Raw genomic sequence first — 19,217 nt, forward strand, 5'->3', positions numbered from 1 at the left:
GTACCACATGCAAGCTCTTAGTTGAGGCATGTGGGATCTAGTTCCCTGACTGGGGACGGAACCCCGAGCCCCTGCTTTGGGAGCACAGGGTCAGGGTCTCAGCCACTGGGACACCAGGGAAGTCCCCCCCCATGATTGTCTTGAAGTTCAGAAGAGGAGGAGGAGAGAATATATAGGAGGGGTAGGTGCTGTAAAAAAAAATCAAGGAAAGATTTGAACTTGTCCCTTAGGAAGTCCCTGGTGGCCTTGACACTGGGCAGCAAGGAAACCCTGATCAACAGGTAAAGAAGGGTGTGCTGTAGCAAACCGTACACCAGCGATTCTGCAGGGCAACGGGTTAAAATGCTAAAGCTTACTGGTTACAATAACGCCCTGATTTCTCTTAACATTGATTATTTTCTTAGACAAGATGGAGCAGAATTTAGCATCCAGAAATCCGAAACATGAGCGTTTCCAGAGTCTTAATTTTCCTCATACAAAAGAAATGATGAAGATTTTTCATAAGAAATTTGGCCTGCATAATTTTAGAACTAATCAGCTAGAGGCGATCAATGCTGCACTGCTTGGTGAAGACTGTTTTATTTTAATGCCTACTGGTATGTATTTTTAGATATGAATTGGCAGGAATCCATTGGCAGATGTTAAATGAAAACCCTTTAATAGAAATAAAAAGAACACCTACACCATATTTCTATCATTTAGGGGCCTCTAACCCTCCCATGCCACAGTTGGGAAAGTATATTACTTCATATCCTCTGTTCTGGTTGTTGACATGATAACATTTATTGCCCTTTAAGATCCTCACCTCAAAGCTCATTGTGTTGAACTGATCAAGGATTTTCCTTTGGGAATTTTTCTTTTTTTCTAGTCTAAATTAGCCTGGAACAGGAACAAAAAAATTACTGTCAGAGACCACAACCACTTGGCATTTTATTTGGCACAACCTCGTGTGGCCTGGTGGTTGAAATCATTGGCTCTGGAGTGATGCCCTGGGCTCAAAGCACAGCTCTGCCCCTTATTAACAGTGTGGCCGTGAGCAAGGCTCCCCCAAACCCAGGCTCCTCGTTTGTGCAGTGGGAATAATACCAAAGCACCCACTTCACAGAGTGTCATGAGGATTAAGTGAAAAGCCTGGAACATAGTTCTTTCTTGTCTTCAGTTTTGAAGAGATTCAAGACTTTTTATTGCGTTGTTAAAGTGTATAACAGCTGTTGAGTGATTTACAGTCATCCAAGTAAGAATATTAAATCAGCCATTAGGATAAGAAGCAGGGGAACATTGTAAATCACCTATGCTTCAATTAAAGAAAAGAAAGCAAGTAGCAATGTGGGACGTTGGGGTTTCATTACTTATGTCTAGTCTTCCCTCTGCCTCTTACTTGCCTTTGTTGTGACCTCCAGCAATCAGTTGTCGCCATCGTCATTAAATAGCGTTGACTGGGCATCTGAACTTTCTCAAACTGATCTTACATTTTAGATAGTGTTGGTTTGTTTAGTCAGCAGCTTTCCATACTTTATTAACTTGCCATTCAGTGTGTGTCTTCTGTTTTGACTCCAGTTTGGCACTGCAAAACTAAACCTGGAGAGGGAGGGCCCTGGCATTCGCCTCGCCCAGCAATCTGAGGCATTGGCAGTTTAGTGGTGGAATTCTCACCCTCCTCATCCAGCAGTTTCATTCAAGGCTTTCCAAGACCCTCTAGGGTTTCGAGGGGGCATTTTTCAGGGTATCCTTCTCAAGTAGACTTTTAAAGTATTTCTGATGCACTTAAGTTTCCTACCCTGATTCTTGCTTTTGCTATCATGTATACCTATATAAGATTGTCCTAGAGATAATTTTTATGCATTTAAGTTGCCCACATACTTTGGCTCATTCAAATATGGTGTATTTTGGCACCGTGGAGAATATCACTTGGTGTCTTATTAGTTAATTACTTTAAATTTTATATGTCATTTGCACTGTACATTTTGCTTTCATGCTCTCAACATAGAACTTGACGGATTTTTTTTTTTTGGTCATTTCCTTTAGGAGGTGGTAAAAGCCTGTGTTACCAGCTCCCTGCTTGTGTTTCTCCTGGGGTCACTATTGTCATTTCTCCCTTGAGATCACTTATAGTAGATCAAGTCCAAAAGCTGACTTCCTTGGATGTAAGTTAAAACACTACCAATTATAATAAAAATACTAAGAATAGCATAACTTAAAAACAGTTATATTTTGGTGCTCTGGGTAACCTTTTTTATTAAATAGTTCATGAACTATAAGACTAAAGCACAGCAGTTATATTAGGTTGTTACATTTAAGTACAAGTCTTTGGAAATTCTGGTACAGATGACTTTCTAGAGTTCAATCTGGTTTTACTCTGGAAGAATACATTTTAGTATGAACCTTTAACCTGTATTGCTGATGTAAATTTGTTTTTTCTAATATGGAAGAATTTCTTTTTATACTACTGTCAGATCAGCTTAGTTCTCACTCCCTTAATATCTTAAAATGCACACACATGTGCATGCCCACACATGTATGTCCTTTTTCCTCCTGGCTGAGGTTAAGAAAAGTTTATGAATGCAGTCTATTAAATCGTACATACTGCGATCAAACAGAACTCTTCTCCGGGTTATGAACCATCACCCCTCAACAAGACCACTGCTTTGACTTTTCTTCCCAAAGATGTCTCAGTGGAGAGATGGTAGCCATTGTTCAGCCATTCATGAGGTTGTGGTCCTTTCAGTGTCGTTGTGCGTTAAAACCCAAAAGACGCATTTACTTGAAAAAATAATATGGCCATACATTAGAATTGGAATCTCTTAGATGATGAATTCACATTTATCTTCCTTACAAATCTGAAGAGCTAAGAAAGTAAAGAAACAGGGAAAAAGAAAAGGAAATAAACAGTGGGAAGACTATTTGACTTAAGAAAATAAACAGTGGGAAGACTATTTGACTTACGGTTAACAAGGGTTTTAAAAAAATAAGTACTGATTATTATGTTGAGATTCTCTTCTCCTTTGACAGGTTTGATATGTGACTTATAAAATATTTATAAAACCTAAAGATAAATGTAAGCTTGAGTCAGATTAATGTGTAAAATTTAAATTGTTTACTACTTTTATGCTTAGATCCCAGCTACATATCTGACAGGTGATAAGACAGACTCAGAAGCTACAAGTATTTACCTCCAGTTGTCAAAAAAAGACCCAATTATAAAACTTCTGTATGTTACTCCAGAGAAGGTTTGTATTTCTATCATTATTTTAAAATATGATATTACAGCTATTTTAGAAAAACAACCCATTCTCCTTACCAAGTAAGGAAATACCGAGTCTTTCCCTCCCATGTTTCTCTGCTTTACTTCTCACATAGGATATTACACGCTAGTCATCAAAGGTACAGAGGTCTTTGCTTCCATCAAGTGGTCCTCTGGGACACCAGCTAGGGGTCCTACAGTTTACCTCAATTCTGACACTACCTACCCAGAGACAGTGTCACAGGTTAAGGGCTCAGTCCCTCGAGATCACCACCCTGCTCCAGGAGCCAAGCCACAGGTTACCCACAACTTCCGTCTGCCTTAACTGCAAATCTGAGGTTCCTGCGCCCTCCTTCTGCTTGAATTCACTGACTTGCAAGAGCAGCTCAGAGAACTCAGGGCCTTCAGATAAACAGCTAGATGAAGAGGTATGTGAGGCGGGTCCTAAGCACAGGAGCTTCTGTCCCTGTGGAGTTGGGGTGTGTCAGCCCCCAAGCATGTGGATGTGTCTGCCAACCTAGAACTTCTCTGAACCCTGTACTTTTGGAAATTTGTGGAGGCTTCCTCACATAGGTATGATCAATTATAGTCTCCATTTCTACACTGACTCCCTTCTCTGGAGGATGGGAGTAGGACTCCCAGGCTTTTAGTCCTGGCGTAGTCTTTCTAGTGACCAGTTCCCACCCAGGAGCCCAGCCAGAGTTGCCTCAATAGGACCAAAGGAGCTCCCAGTGCTCTTGTTTAGTTGCTAAGTCGTGTCCAACTCCTTGTGACCCCATGGACTGTAGCCCGCCAGGCTCCTCTGTCCATAGCATTTCCCAGGCAAGAGTGCTGGAGTGGGCTGCCATTCCCTCCTCCAGGGGATCTTCCTGACCGGAATCGAGCCCCTGTCTCCTGAACTGTAGACGGATTCTTTACCCCTGAGCCACGGGGGGAGCCAGTGCCCTAACCACTTAAGAGTTTACAAGGGTTTCAGGAACCCTATTCCAGGAACTAGGGGCAGGGACCAGCATATTTTTTTCTGTTACCTCATTAAAGCCCACTAAAATACATATGTTTTTTAATTTTTGACATAATTTCTGATGCATTTAGTGTAAGAAGTCCTCTATAACTTTCATTGAGAAACCCACATGGTAACATTTTATTGTAACTGCTCTATCATTCTTTCTCTGTTTTTCCCTTAAATATTTCAAAGTAAGTTGCAGACATGATATCCTTTCAACCCTAAATACTTCATTGCATGTCCTAAAAACAAGGAATTCTCAGTATAATTAACAAAATTGGAAAATATTAGTTGCTACAATACTGCTACTTTATGAAACTTTATTCTAATTTCACTAGTTATCCCAATAATATCCTTTATAGCAAAAGAACTTCCTAGATTATCCATTTTCTTCATGTCTCTTTAAACAATTTCTGTCTTTCATGATCTTGAAAAGATCTTGGTTGAATGATCTTGAAAAGATCTTGGTTGAGTGAAAACCAGTTGTTTTGTGGACTGTCACACAATTTGATTTTATATTTCCTCTTGATTAGATTTGCATTGTTCATTTGCAGGGGAATATCACAGAAGTGGTGATATGTTCTCAGTGCAGCCTATCAGGAGGCATTTGATGTCAATTCATTCTATTATTGGTATTGCTAACTTCGATCATTTGGTTAATATAGTGTCTGCCAGATTTCTCCACTGTAAAATTACATTTTTTGTTGTTAATTATTCATTACAAGAATAAATGTAATTTTTTTTTTTTTGTAATTGTAGATCTCTTATTGTGGAATATTCTGAAACTGTGTAAATATCCTATGTCTGATGAGACTTTGACTTGAGTTTTATTGTCCCCACCAGTTGTTATTGTAGTGGGTGCCAAGTGATGATTCTTCTAATTTAATTGGTATTCTCCTGTAAGGACAAGCTTTCCATTTTACCCACATATTTATTTATACCAATATGAAATCATGAATTCTTAACTTAATGAGTGGGTTATAATCAGTTACCATTGTGTGTTTTGATGTTTTAATTGTTCTAGGCTTGGCCGGTGGAAAAGCTCCATCACTCTGGCTTCTGTGTCCTTCCAGCATGTCTGTCAAGACATGGGTGCCAGATATGGTCACTGCTACTGGGATGTCATTGTTTCTAGACCCAGTTATGGACTGAGCTATGAAATATACGTACATACAGGCTTGTATGTATAAGCACATGTATATACCATGTGCTACCAGGCTTCCCAGGTAGCACAGTGATAAAGAATCCACCTGCCAGTGCAGGAGACATGAGATGCAGGTTTGATCCCTGGGTCTCAAATATCTCCTGAATGAGGAAATGGCAACCCACTCCAGTATTCTTGCCTGGAAGATCCCATGGACAGAGGAGCCTGGTGGTCTACAGTCCATGGGGTCACAGAGCTGGACTCGACTGAGCATGCACACATGTGTGTATATGTTGTACATATGTTTGCATATTATTCCCCCAAAAAGCATGCACACATGTAACACGTCTATAACCGTGTCACCAGGATAAACGTGTGGTGGCTCCCAGATACACTGAGGCAGAAAAACTGTTTCAGAAGCACTGACCTAATACATAACTGTTTGCTAAATGTGGGTGAACATTCTAGTGTCTCATCTGCTATTTTCTATTACTTTTTCTAATTCAGTTCGTAGATTGAAATCAGAACCAATTTTATGTGGTTTTAATGCAACTTAAGTCACAGTGGAACTTAAAGACAACCAGAGCCTTACGGTGATGTGTTTAAATGGTTTTAAATGTCTGACTAACATACTTCCCCTCTAGGTCTGTGCTAGTAACAGGCTGATCTCTACTCTGGAGAATCTATACGAGAGGAGGCTCTTGGCACGTTTCGTCATTGATGAAGCGCACTGTGTGAGTCAGGTAAGTACCGTTCTCTACGTCTTGACATACCAGTAAATACATACCGCCAACAGTATCTAGATCTTGAGTGCTGAGAGAAAAAATATTGATTGAATTATTCTATTTCACTGAAGAAGAATGTGGTTCTTAATATGTGTATTAAATGTATGCTTTATATAAAGAAGATCCGAGTAGTCTGAAAAGCAGTACTGGTGTTTTTTTTTTTTTCCCAACTAGTGGGGACATGATTTTCGTCCAGATTACAAAAGAATGAATATTCTTCGCCAGAAGTTCCCTTCTGTTCCAGTGATGGCTCTCACTGCCACGGCCAACCCCCGGGTACAGAAGGACATACTCACTCAGCTGAAGATTCTCAGGCCTCAGGTGTAAGTTGTCAAAAGTTACTCATTTTAAAACCTGGGGGCCGTGGTTCCCCGATCGTTGCACAATAGGATCATCCCAGTACCTGGGGTGTATGCGTGCTAAGTCACCTCGGTCGTCTCCAACTCTTTGCGACCCTATGGATTGTAGCCTGCCAAGCTCCTCTGTCTGTGGGACTCCCCAGGCAAGAATACTGGGGTGGGCAGCCATTTCCATCTCCAGGGTGTATTTCCGTCTCCAATGCCCATTACATCAGGATTTGAGGAGCTGGGGGCCAATATGTATTGTTGTTGTATTTAAAAATTTTTTTAAAATTCCTAGGTGATTCCAATGTGCAGCAGAATTTGGGAACCAAGACCCTGGGGCTTTTATTCAATCACTGAAATTAAAACTCTTATCCCAGTACCAATTTTGGAAGTAGGGATAAAGTGCATGCCGTACCTGTTAAACCTTAGGATGGTCTCAGTAATAAATTAGCTTTTATCTATCCAGTTTTGGCTCCTGTGCATTCTAGAACAGGGGACCCCAACCCAGGACCACAGACTGCTGCTACTGGACTGTGGCCTGTTAGGGACCAACAGGCTGCACAGCAGGAGGTGAACCGTGGGCCAGCAAGCAAAGCTTCATCTGTATTTACAGCCACTCCCCATCGCTCCCTTTACCTTCTGGGCTCCACCCTTCAGACCAGCGGCAGCATAGTAGATGTAACGCACTGGAATCCTGAAACCATCTGCGCCCCCCAGCTCCTGTGGAAAAATCATCTTCCAGGAAACCAGTCTCTGGTGCCAGAAATGTTGGGTGGGGACTGCTGTCGTAGAGTGTATATAATGAAAGGGACAGACGATACTGCTTTGTCATTTTCCTCTGAAGTCCCAGCTATATTCAGGATGTTGAAAACAGTCCAGAAAGTATATGTAGCAGCTTTTTTTTTACTTTGTTTTCATCTCAACAGCAAAGTGCTTCTGCTTGCCACCATTTGACCATGGCAATGGCACCCCACTGCAGTGCTCTTGCCTGGAGAATCCCATGGATGGAGGAGCCTGGTGGGCTGCAGTCCATGGGGTCGCTAAGAGTCAGACAGGACTGAGCGACTTCACTTTCATGCATTGGAGAAGGAAATGACAACCCACTCCAGTGTTCTTGCCTGGAGAATCCCAGGGACGGGGGAGCCTAGTGGGCTGCCATCTGTGGGGTTGCACAGAGTCGGACATGACTGAAGCGACTTAGCAGCAGTAGCAGCAGCATTCAATGACAAAAACTTCTATAAGAACATATCCCCAGTATAGGTTGCACTGAGTTGTTTTGTACCTCTGTATGACTTTGTAAAGACAAGTACATTCTCTGACAGGTTCCATTTACTCAGCAAACATTTACTTAAACAGCTGTTGTCTACCAAGGTTGAAATATTTTTTCCTTCTGACTTACTGGTGGGTGCTTTGAGATTGAGGAATATCTGAGGGAATATGGCTGCTAATGTATTGGGGTAAATTTTTAAAGCTTGGCTCACTTGGAAATAAAGAAAATACCCTGGCTCTATAAATAATATGATCAGTAAAGACAACAGCAGCATTTTGGTGGATTATGAGAAGAACTCTTTAAGTGCCATATGTGGGGACAGATGTGAAGGTGGTATTAGTCACTCAGTCATGTCCAGCTCCTTGCGATTCCATGGACTGTAGCCGGCCAGGCTCCTCTGTCCTTGAAATTCTCCGGGTAAGAATGCTGGAGTGGGTAGCATTCCCTTCTCCAGGGGATCTTCCCGACCCAAGGATTGAACCTCAGTCTCCTGCATAGCAGGCAGATTCTTCACTGTCTGAGCCACGAGGGAAGCCCTAGTGTGAAGAGGTGTGAGGTTAAGATCGCTTCAGAGACCTTTTGCAGATTAAACTGGCATTCATAAGCCCAAGAATTTTAGAGTCTTCAGAATTTTGTGCAGGTAATCACAAGAACTGGAATGCAATATTTTAATTTCACTTGCAGAGGAGTGTTTATAAAATTTGGGAGAGAAAAAGATCGTTTCTTCCGTAACTGATTTATAGTACAACATTTTATATTGAAGATGTCTTATAAGTTTAGGTTCTAGTAAAGAACTCACATGCTGGAAATTTGTTTCTGCAAGTCTTCCACCGGTTTATAAAATCCTTTTTAAAAAATAGACAGTGTTTTTTAGCATTTTTCCATCAATAGATATCAGATACAATCTACTATTCTTTTAAATCAGTAATATTAATTGCCAAATATCCATAATTAAGAGAAGTGATGGAAATTCAGTTCACCTTTTGAATAGCTTTTTGGAAGTATGGAATCTGTGTTTTTTGAGTAAGCATTGCAGATACAGGCTCAGAGGCAGACACCTCTAGTATGTTCTCCCAAGGATGTGTGGGGGAGATCTTCTTGGAAAAGTCATGGATTGTACATTCCCTGAGTCTAGCATGTGGTGCCCTCTGTATACTTGGCACTTGGTAGGAATGAATAAATGAAACGTATGGAAGAATTTTGGTAAATGTGGGTAAAATATGAAAATTTGGGCTGGTCTGTTGACTCCGTTAATATATTTGGTGCTTCTGTATTTGAGAGAATTTAAATCCCTGAGTTGGAAGTAAAAGATTTTAACCAACATTTTCTGTTACTTTTTTTTTTTTTTTTTTTGGATCTTCTTTTTTTTTCTGTCCATAGACCCCTTGTTTGGATTAAATTTGCCCACTGCTGTGGTGTCATGGCCTGGTGAAGACAGGTGCCCCTAGGGTTGAAACGGTCCCTGCTCTTCTCTCCTACTGCCAGTCTGTGATAACATTCTTCGTCTTTGGGAAATATGAGGATGGAAATAAAATTGATTGGCTTTATCCCTTTTCTTCGGGGCCTTATAATATGAACCGAGAAAGAAAAATAAGAGATAGACATTTATGCAGTTAATATAACAAAGAATACTGTTTCTCTTTCAATTTCCCCATAGAATTTTACCCTAAGGTAATGTATTTTTATGCATGAAGTCTTATTGCTTACTCTGTCATATTTACCTGAAAGAAAAACATATATATAAATTACTTGGTTTTTTAAAATTTCCTATAGTAAAATATTCTTCCTAACTAAACAAATGAATTATATATATAACATTAGTAGTACGTGACTGATCAGAACAGCTTAAATACATTTTTGAAAATAATTCTTAGGGATAAATTTTGATGGGGAATGTGTAACTTAATGAGCTAGGACTTTTTCTCAGTACATTTATCTGTGGATCAATCAAGTCAGTTCATATTTCTTACTTTTAGAGGTATATTTTATAGCATTGAGAAATGTTGCTCATATAAGCATATAGATAGGAATGGAAAGCATTTTATTCTAGCATTAATGCTCAGTTATTTGAATTCCTCCTGATATATGTGCCAGAAATATAATGATCTGTCATCGAAAATTATTTGTAATGATCTCTCAGCTGACATCTCAATTAAGTCCTGCAAATTTTGTGAAAAGGAAAGAATTTGGAACCATCTGACTGGCAAAATAAGTCAGATCATTATTTATTCACTTTACTTTTTCTGGGAAATAAACCTTTAAAAATATGCTTTACCAAACTTTTCTAATGGCTATTAGATATCGTTACTCTTTTCATTCAAATGATTCCTTTATCCAGGAGTTGAGGAAATCAAAATACTATTAGCTTCAGTACATCTTTTCTAGTATATTTTTGACATATGTTTTTATTCTGTGATATGCTTTTAAATAATAGTTTTGTCAGAACTTTATGGGTGCCAATTAGCTCTTTCAAACAATGAGACATGACTACCATGAAACCTAATTGGCAAAGCCAGTTTTCATTGCCAAAATAACTGGCCAAACTAGACTTATTTTCTTACATTAAAAAAAAAAAAAAAAATTCTGACTTTGTTTCTCAAGTCAGATAAACTACTTAGTACACATGCCCATGACGGTGCCTCAGTTCCAAAAGCAGTGAGAGCCGAGCACAAACTGATCCCATTTCCTAACATCACTTAGGATGGCTAGAGCCTGACACCCTGGACCTAATAGTATTTACCATTTCAGTGTCGACACCAGTATTCCCTTGGTGAAGATATTTTGGGATCCAAAGCTTTTTTTAAAAAAAAATATTGAGACACATTTGACACACCACTAAATTCACCCATTTAAAGGTTAGAATTTACTGGTTTGTTTGTACTTTCACGGGTTGTGTACCCATCCCCCAAATCTAAGTTTAGAACATTTTTATCACCCCAAAAAGAAACCTAGTGTCACCACCCATTCTCTCCTTCCTGTTTCTGCCCTGCTTCTTCCACTTAACCTGTTTTCAGGGTTCATCTATGTTGTAACATATATCAGAATTTCATTCCTTTAAAAAAAAATTATTTATTTAACTGCGCCGGCTCTTAGTTGCAGTATACAGGATCTAGTTCCCCAACCAGGGATCGAACCCAGGCCCCCTGCATTAGGAGCACAGAGCTTTAGTCAGTAAACCACCTGAAATTCCTTCATTCCTTTTTATGGCATAATAATCTTTGTTGAATAGGCATTTCACATTTATTTATCCACTTATCAATTGATGTGAACTCTAATTAGAATATCTGTTAATTCCAAACATCCCATTTCCAACAAGCCAAGTAAGATTTGTTATATGTAATGAACTCTCTAAGAGATTTAACTTTTTCATTATAACAAATTGTGTGAACAATTTGAGCAACATGGATTTGAACATAGGCATAGTAACCTTCCCATACATGTTTTTGTGTGTACCTGGGTTTTCATTTCTCTTGGCTATATCCCCAGGAGTGGAAATGTTGAGTCATATTGTAACTATTTTTAACCTTTTGAGAGCTTTCACCAAAGTGGCTGCACCATTTTTCATTCCCACAAGTGATATAGTGGATTCCGATTCTACCAGTATGTGCTTTTGTCTCCCCTTTTTTGACCCCAAACTTTTTTGTTTAATGCATAAAACACCATTCTGAAATTAAATGTAATGTGTAAAATGTAGGGGAAATCAGTAAGGCCGTTCTTAGGTATAATCATTTCCGCATTCCTGTCGGTAGGGAGACTCATGTCGCATTCCCAGCTTAAGCCCAAATCATATCAAGGTTTCAATTATCTGCATCATTTGTGTTCCTGGGCAATTCTTTTTATGCCTAAATTGTATCAAGACTGCAGTTTCCTTTGCTGTGGCAGTGATTATAAATAATTAATTGAGAACAATCAGAACAGTCTATGGGTGTATCAGGTCTCTCATCTGCCGTCTTGCCACAGTCTGCCACACATTCTTCTGCCATCTCAAGCACTGAAAGATCTCTGAGTGTTTTGTACGTATACGTGATGTCTTGAGAGGGATGGATTCACAGTATTGTTTAGCAGCCGTCTCACAAGACACTGTGCATAATGCATTTCATGACAGTAGGAATGAAAGAAGCCAGTTTCATAAAGTGAGCATCAACTTCTTTCCCGCCACTTTCCTGTCAGTGTATCTGAAATCAGATCATCCCAATAAAGACCAGAATATTTTTTTCCTGATGTTGTTCTTTACTCTTAACAGAAACGTGTAAAGCATTGAGAGACAGGAAGCCCTACCCGGGGCCTCTGGTACTTAGATTAGAGAAAGTTGCACTTACACCCATACTGCATTTCAGTCATTTTGTTGGGAGGTTTTTACATCTGGGCCAATGCGCATGGTAAAGTTGAGCATGGCTGAAAAGTAAAGTTTGTTTTTCAAAAGTGAGAGACAATTGTAAAGGGGAAAAAATGGGGCAGGAGTATCTGAGCAGAAAGGGCTTCCCTAGTCGCTCAGCGGTAAAGACTCTGCCTGCCTCGCAGGAGATTTGGGTTCTATCCCTGGGTCGGGAGGATCCCCTGGACAAGGAAATGGTAACCCACTCCAGTATTCTTGCCTGGAGAATCCCATGGACAGAGGAGCCTGGTGGGCTACAGTCCATGGATTCGCAAAAAGAGTCAGACACAACTTAGCAACTAAACAACAATGAGCAGAAAGTCCTGATTACCAGCATTCTCAGATCCATCTTTTCTTCTTTGTCTTTAATATTTGTTTATATATTTGGCTGTGTCAGGTCTTAGTTGTATCATGCAGGATCTTTTGTTGTGGTGTGCTAGGGCTCAGTACTTGCACCTCAAGGGCTTAGTTGCCCCACAGCATGTGGGATCTTAGTTCTCCTACCAGGGATTGAACCCATGTCCCCTGCATTGGAAGGCAAGTTCTTAACCACTGGACCACCAGGGAAGTCCCTCAGATCCATCTTTTAAGGAAAAATTCATACATGTGAAAACAGGATCTGGAAATTGATTCCTGTAAGATTATCTTTGCTCATGTACCTTTAGAAGTCTTTGTGAACCCCTAGGGGTATACATACCCCAAATTTAGACCACTGATTTGGAAGAAGTTGAACAGTGGTTTAGAACTCTGAAAAGAGGTCTAAGATGGGAGTGAAGTTGGAACTTGCAGGTATGATATTTGGATGCTGTTTAAAGCAGTGAGAGTGCAGTCCCTGAAGAGGATAATATAGGGAAGGAGGAAAAGAGCCAAGCGTTTTGGGAGCTGATTCTCCTGTAAGTGGGGAGAAACCCCACAGGTGTGAGAGCTGATAGAGGTTTTGTTAAGGCTAGCAAACAGCAGACAGTGACAAGAAAAGGTACGAGAATGAGGTCTGACAGAAGACCAGGGCAGGTACCAGAGACAGTTGATTTCCGCCGCCTGCTGCGTGGCCATCGTATCTGCATAGCGGTCCCCTCAGGAACATGGCTGCCTCACATGTGAAGCATTCTTTAGTCCTAAAATTAAGTGTTTATCTTGACATCAATGGCAACCAGACCTGGACCCATCTAGCTTGAACTTAAATGCAAAGACAGAAAGGCAGTGGTTTCAGTCCCCGTCTTTCCTTCCTCGGATCCCTACCCTCTGTGTATAGACCACCTCCTTACCACAGGTCATTGCAGTTCATGATCTTGGTTCCCTTCCATCCACCCAGGCACTGAGATGTCTTCATTCTCTAACCTTACCTCCTTAGTTCATGTTCTCTCTCCTTCCGGGGGCCATTTTGGAACCTGGTGCAGATTCAGGGTCTCCCCAGGGCCAAGGATCCTAAAACAATTCCATCATCCTCCAGTTTCTCAAAGCTCTGATAAAGCAATTTTGGTAGAATGGTAATGCCAAAAGCCAGCTGGTTGGGGGCACAAGAGAATTCTGAGGAACCTGCCTTTGGAGGGAGAGAACAAAGTGGGACGCCAGCTGCAGTGGAACGTACGAAGGGTCAAGGGAAGCTTTTGTTGTTTTCAGGATTGGAAGGTCCAGGTACCTACACAGAGATAAAAGGGAAGAGTTCACAGAAGAGACCAGAGCACAGGAAAGGAGATAATGGAGAGGTAGAGCTCACAAAGGAGATAGGGGACGTGGGGGACCAAGAGCGAAAGGCCAGAGGATGAAGAGCACATCCGTCTCAGAGTCAGTCACGCTCCCTCTGAGCACAGAGCAAAGGGCAGTGATCAGGGTCTGCAGACTTCATTTCCTGGGGCCTTGCAGCCAGCTCTCCACTCTTGGTGTGCGTGTGTGCCTAGTCACTTCAGTTGTGTCCGACTCTTTGCCACCCCATGGACTGTAGCCTACCAGGCTCTTCTGTCCATGGGATTCTCCAGGCAGGAATACTGAAGTGGGTTGCCACGCCCTCCTCCAGGAGATCTTCCTGACCCAGGGATCGAACCCACATCCCTTGGCATCCCCTTCATTGGCTGGCAGCTTCTTTGCCACTAGCACCACCTGGGAAGCCCCCACTCTTCTGTGCAGTTAGAATTTGGGGATGTTGGTAGCCTAAAGTTATGTATGGTTTCTCTATGAATTTCTTCATCTTTTAAATAATATTTTAACATCTCTGCTTTTAATCTACCTTGTTTTTGGAACCTGGGCTCCTGTCTTTTCTGCATATTTTTTTCTTTTGCCATCCTTCTGATTGTCATTGAGTCCCATAGACATACCCTCCTTATCACCATTCTTAATCTTTAACCTAGCTTCCAGCTGTGTTTTCTTATGTAGGTTGCCAGTAGTTATATTCACTTTAAGACAACTTGATGATTAGGTTTGCATTGTAGAAAACCAGTGCTTAATTTTTTTGGTTTTATAATTTTGTTCATTTACTTATTTTGGCTGTGCAGGGTCTGTTGCTGCGAGACCTTTTCTCTAGTTTTGGGGAGTGGGGGCAGCTCCCTAGTTTGTACGGGCTTTTCATTGCAGTGGCTTCTCGTTGTGGAGCATGGGTTGGCCCTAGCGCGCCTGAGCTTCAGTAGCTGCAGCTTCCAGACTCTGGAGCGTAGGCTCAATAGCTGTGGTGCACGGGCTTGGTTGCTCCGAAGCATGTGAGATCTTCTGGACCGGGGATCAGACCCATGTCTCCTGCATTTACAGGTACATTCTTTACCACTGAGCCACCAGGGAAGCCCAATCAGTGTTCAGTTTTTGAAGGTGGCTAAACCTATATTTTCTCATAATAGTGAAATTTGATGTTTCTGACTTCTTTTAGGTTTAGCATGAGCTTCAACAGACACAATCTAAAATACTACGTGTTACCCAAAAAACCTAAAAAAGTGGCATTTGATTGCTTAGAATGGATCAGAAAGCATCACCCATGTGAGTACAGCCTTATGATGAATTATGTCCAGAAGTGATAAGTAAATGTCTTTTTAGTACCACGGTTAAATATATAAAATCATGCATTAAGCATTTCTTTTCTCATCATGGTAGCACTAACTTGCTGTTTATAGTGCAGAATATTGCAACTCTTTCAGTTCTGAAAATTAGAAAACCTCATTTGGTTTGCTAGCAATAACCCCTGATAAAAAGCATGTTAAATACCCACTCCTACACACCTGTATCATTCGTGGTTTCAGTCTTTGTTCTGGCTGCTATCAGTGTGTGAATTATGCAACTCTGTTCTAGTGCCTTCTCCCCAGTGTGTCTGCCTTTAATGAGACCAAAATTCATGGTAGTTTTCCATGTAACCTCTTAGGTACTTTTCCATGGAGCATTTTTTGTTGTTGTTGTTAAACATCTCTATTTAATTTTTTTAAATTAGTATACAAATTTGTTTCAGTAAATCAGACAATACAGAGATAGATCAAGGAAAAAGTCAGTAATTTCCTTTTCCATACCCCTACCGCCACCCCTGCCACCCAGGGAGCTAATATAAATAGCCTTTGTGTGTATCTGTACCTTTGGCTCTTCCACAGAGAGATGTCTTTTTCTTTACTGCCTTTTATTTTCCAATTTTTAAAAATAACGTACATACAAATGGCAGTAAATATGATATAGTGAAGAGAATTTAGAAAGGAAGGGAAGAAATCAAAAGACAGACCTTACCATAGGACAAGTTAAGTTACTCTTACCATTTTGGCTTATTTCCTTCCAGTAATTTTTGTGTGTATTTTTCTTTCCACTAGCCTACTGTATATACACTGTTTTCTACCCTTTATCTCTTTTAAATCTTAAACATTTTCTCATGTCTTTTTAAAAACTTAGAAAACACTGAATGATTGCTTGTAATTTTCTTTCTTAATTATGTCCTATGTTGGCCCTTAAAATTTTTTTTTAATCTTAAAAACTATAGGGCCTTCCCTGGTGGTCCAGTGGTTAAGACTGCACTTCCACCTGCAGGGGGCCAGGGTTCAGTCCCTGTTTGGGAAACTAAGATCCTGCATGCTCCACAATGTGGCCAAAAATTATAAACAGAACTTCTTAAATAAGTCCTTGGGTCACTTTATTTCTTCGATTTGTTTCCCAGAAGGAAACTGAGTCAAAAAGAAGGAGAATTTCTAAGGCTCTTGATACATATTACCATATGCTTTCTACAAAGTCTGTGTAGGAGTGCCTTCCTATTGTATAGCCAGTGAGAAACAGAGCCAGGGTGCCTCCAGGTCCATTTGGAGGAACAGGATTGCAAGTCAAATCTTGTCATTTCCAGCACATGTTATTCCTTGCTTGATTTATTCTACCTATGTGATTCTCCTCTGCTGTCAGAAAACTGAAGGTCTGTTTACAGTTCAGACAATTCTAAGAACATCATGTAAGTTATGTCGCTGTTTATGTTACATGCCCTCATTTCACAAGACTGTTTTGGTTTCTTGGCAGATGACTCGGGGATAATTTACTGCCTCTCCAGGCGAGAATGTGACACAATGGCTGAAACATTACAGAACGATGGCCTTGCTGCCCTGGCTTATCACGCTGGCCTCAGTGACTCCGCCAGAGATGAAGTACAGCACAAGTGGATTAATCAGGATGGCTGCCAGGTAACATCTCTTAACATAAAGGAAACAATATTTTACAGTATATAAGCCACCTTGGATGGAAAATTGTTTTTACCTTAAAGGTAGTAAACATCAAAATAAGGCAGATTTAAAAGGAGATCTTTGAGACATCTAAAGTTGCTTTTTCTTTCTTAAATTAAAAAAAAAATTTTTTTTTATTGGGATGTAATTCACATACCATAAAATTCTCCCTCCCAAAGTTTACAAGCCAGTGGTTTTTAGTATATTCACAAGGTTGTGCAACCATTACCACTGTCTTAATTCCAGAACATTCCATCATCCCAGAAAGGAACCGCATATCCACTAGCCATCACTCCCCACACCCCCCAACCCCCAGTTCACTAATCTGTTAACTACTATTAATCTGTCTCTGCAGAGTTTCGTATCCTGGACATTTCATACAAATGGAATCATACAGTATGCATTCTTCTGTAACAGATTTCTCTTACTTAGCATGTTTTCGAGATTTATCCACATTGTAGTGTGTATCAGTACTTGATTCCTTTTTGTGTTTGGATAATATTCCATTGTATGAGGTACCATATTTCTTATCTGTTCATCAGTTGGAAGACATCTGGTTTATATCCACTGTTTAGCTCTTACGAATAATGCTTCTGTGCAAGTTTTTATGTAAACATATGTTCAGTTCTGTTGGATAAATACCTAGGAGTGGAGGGACTTCCCTGATGGTACAATGGATAAGAATCCACCTGCCAGTGCAGGGGACAAGGGTTCCATCCCTGGTCTGGGAAGATTACACATGCCTCGGAGCAACTAAGCCCACGCACCACAACTACCGAGCCTGTGCTCCAGACCCCTCAAACTGCAACTGCTGACGCCCTCGAGCCTAAACCTGTGCCCCACAACCACAATGAGGAGCCCAAGCCCCACCACGAAGGGTAGCCCCTGCTCGCCACAATTAGAGAAAACCCGAGCACCGCAACAAAGGCCTAGCACAGCCAAAAGTAAATAATTAATTTATAAATAAATACCTAGAAGTAGAATTGCTTAGGCATATGCAAACTCACTGTTTAAGGAACTGCCTGTTTTCCAAAGCAATTATAAAGTTAGACATTCCAGCAATGTATGAGGTTCCAATGCCTCTACCTCACCAACACTAATTATTGTCCTTTTTTTAAGCTGTATCCATCCTGGTGGATGTAAAGTGGTATCTCATTGTGATTTTACTTGTGTCCCCTAATAACTAGTGATGCCAAGCATCTCCTTCCCATATGACAGATTTGTCACACAAGTGGATCAAGGAAGAAGCCGAAAACACTCTAGGCATCCCAAACTGTCACTTGGGTAGATCCCTCTACATACAAGGATGAATCTGAGAATGACTAAACTTTTTTTTTTGAAGCCCATGAAATTTTCAGCTCATAAAAAAAAAGAAATCATTACCCTGAAGATTTAGAAAGAAAATAACTTTTGAAATTATTTTCTGAGGGAAAATAAAAGGAAGTCTTAGAGGATATCAACTTAATATCCTTAGAAAAATTTAAGAAGACTTGTATGAACTAGAAACAGTTTGCCATAAGAAGATGATATGAAAAGGCTGACATGAAGGGAAAAATAAAAATTCCATGTATGCAAACAAGAAAATGCAAGAAAAAATAAAACAAATAGAATTATATATCAAGACACACATGGTTCAATTCAGTGCAGACATTTGAATCAATGATGTAGTGAACAACTTGAGAATGTAAAGGGAAAAAGAAACATGTGAAAATTGAAAGAATAAAAAAAAACAAAAAAAAGTGGGTTTTTTTTGCCAAACAGAAAAGTGTTTGGCAACAGGGAGTAATGTTCAGCCTAAAAATAATAAGTGTACCCAAGAATGAAATCGGGAGAGTTGAAATCGATAGAATAGTCAAATGTATTATAAATAAATACATAATAAATATATAAGAAATTAAGAGTCATCTCAGAATCACTGGGGGGAAACTTAGATAATTCAGAATATTTGTTTGATGTACAAAATTGTAAAAAATTGTGGGCCTTAGGAAGCATCACTACGAACAAAGCTAGTGGAGGTGATGGAATTCCAGTTGAGCTATTCCAGATCCTAAAAGATGATGCTGTGAAAGTCCTGCACTCAATATGTCAGCAAATTTGGAAAACTCAGCAGTGGCCGGCCACAGGACTGGAAAAGTTCAGTTTTCATTCCAATCCCAAAGAAAGGCAATGCCAAAGAATGCTCAAACTACTGCACAGTTACACTCATCTCACACGCTAGTAAAGTAATGCTCAAAACTCTCCAAGCCAGGCTTCAACAATATGTGAACCGTGAACTTCCAGATGTTCAAGCTGGTTTTAGAAAAGGCAGAGGAACCAGAGATCAAATTGCCAATATCCGCTGGATCATGGAAAAAGCAAGAGAGTTCCAGAAAAACATCTATTTCTGCTTTATTGACT

At 40.3% G+C, this 19,217-nt stretch overlaps 1 protein-coding gene across 1 annotated transcript in view; it reads left to right on the top strand.

Moving 5' to 3' along the window:
- The window catches only part of BLM (BLM RecQ like helicase), an 88,885-nt gene that overhangs the window by 39,629 nt on the left and 30,039 nt on the right, over positions 1–19,217 (top strand). The window contains exons 8-14 of the mRNA XM_040257476.1: positions 405–596; positions 2,026–2,144; positions 3,114–3,227; positions 6,033–6,131; positions 6,348–6,496; positions 15,017–15,123; positions 16,621–16,781. Of these exons, the coding sequence (XP_040113410.1) occupies positions 405–596; positions 2,026–2,144; positions 3,114–3,227; positions 6,033–6,131; positions 6,348–6,496; positions 15,017–15,123; positions 16,621–16,781 (941 nt within the window). The remainder of the gene's footprint in view (positions 1–404; positions 597–2,025; positions 2,145–3,113; positions 3,228–6,032; positions 6,132–6,347; positions 6,497–15,016; positions 15,124–16,620; positions 16,782–19,217) is intronic.

This window comes from Oryx dammah, unplaced genomic scaffold (assembly GCF_014754425.2).
Source record: "Oryx dammah isolate SB20612 unplaced genomic scaffold, SCBI_Odam_1.1 HiC_scaffold_16, whole genome shotgun sequence".
Classification (NCBI taxonomy): Eukaryota; Metazoa; Chordata; class Mammalia; order Artiodactyla; family Bovidae; genus Oryx; species Oryx dammah.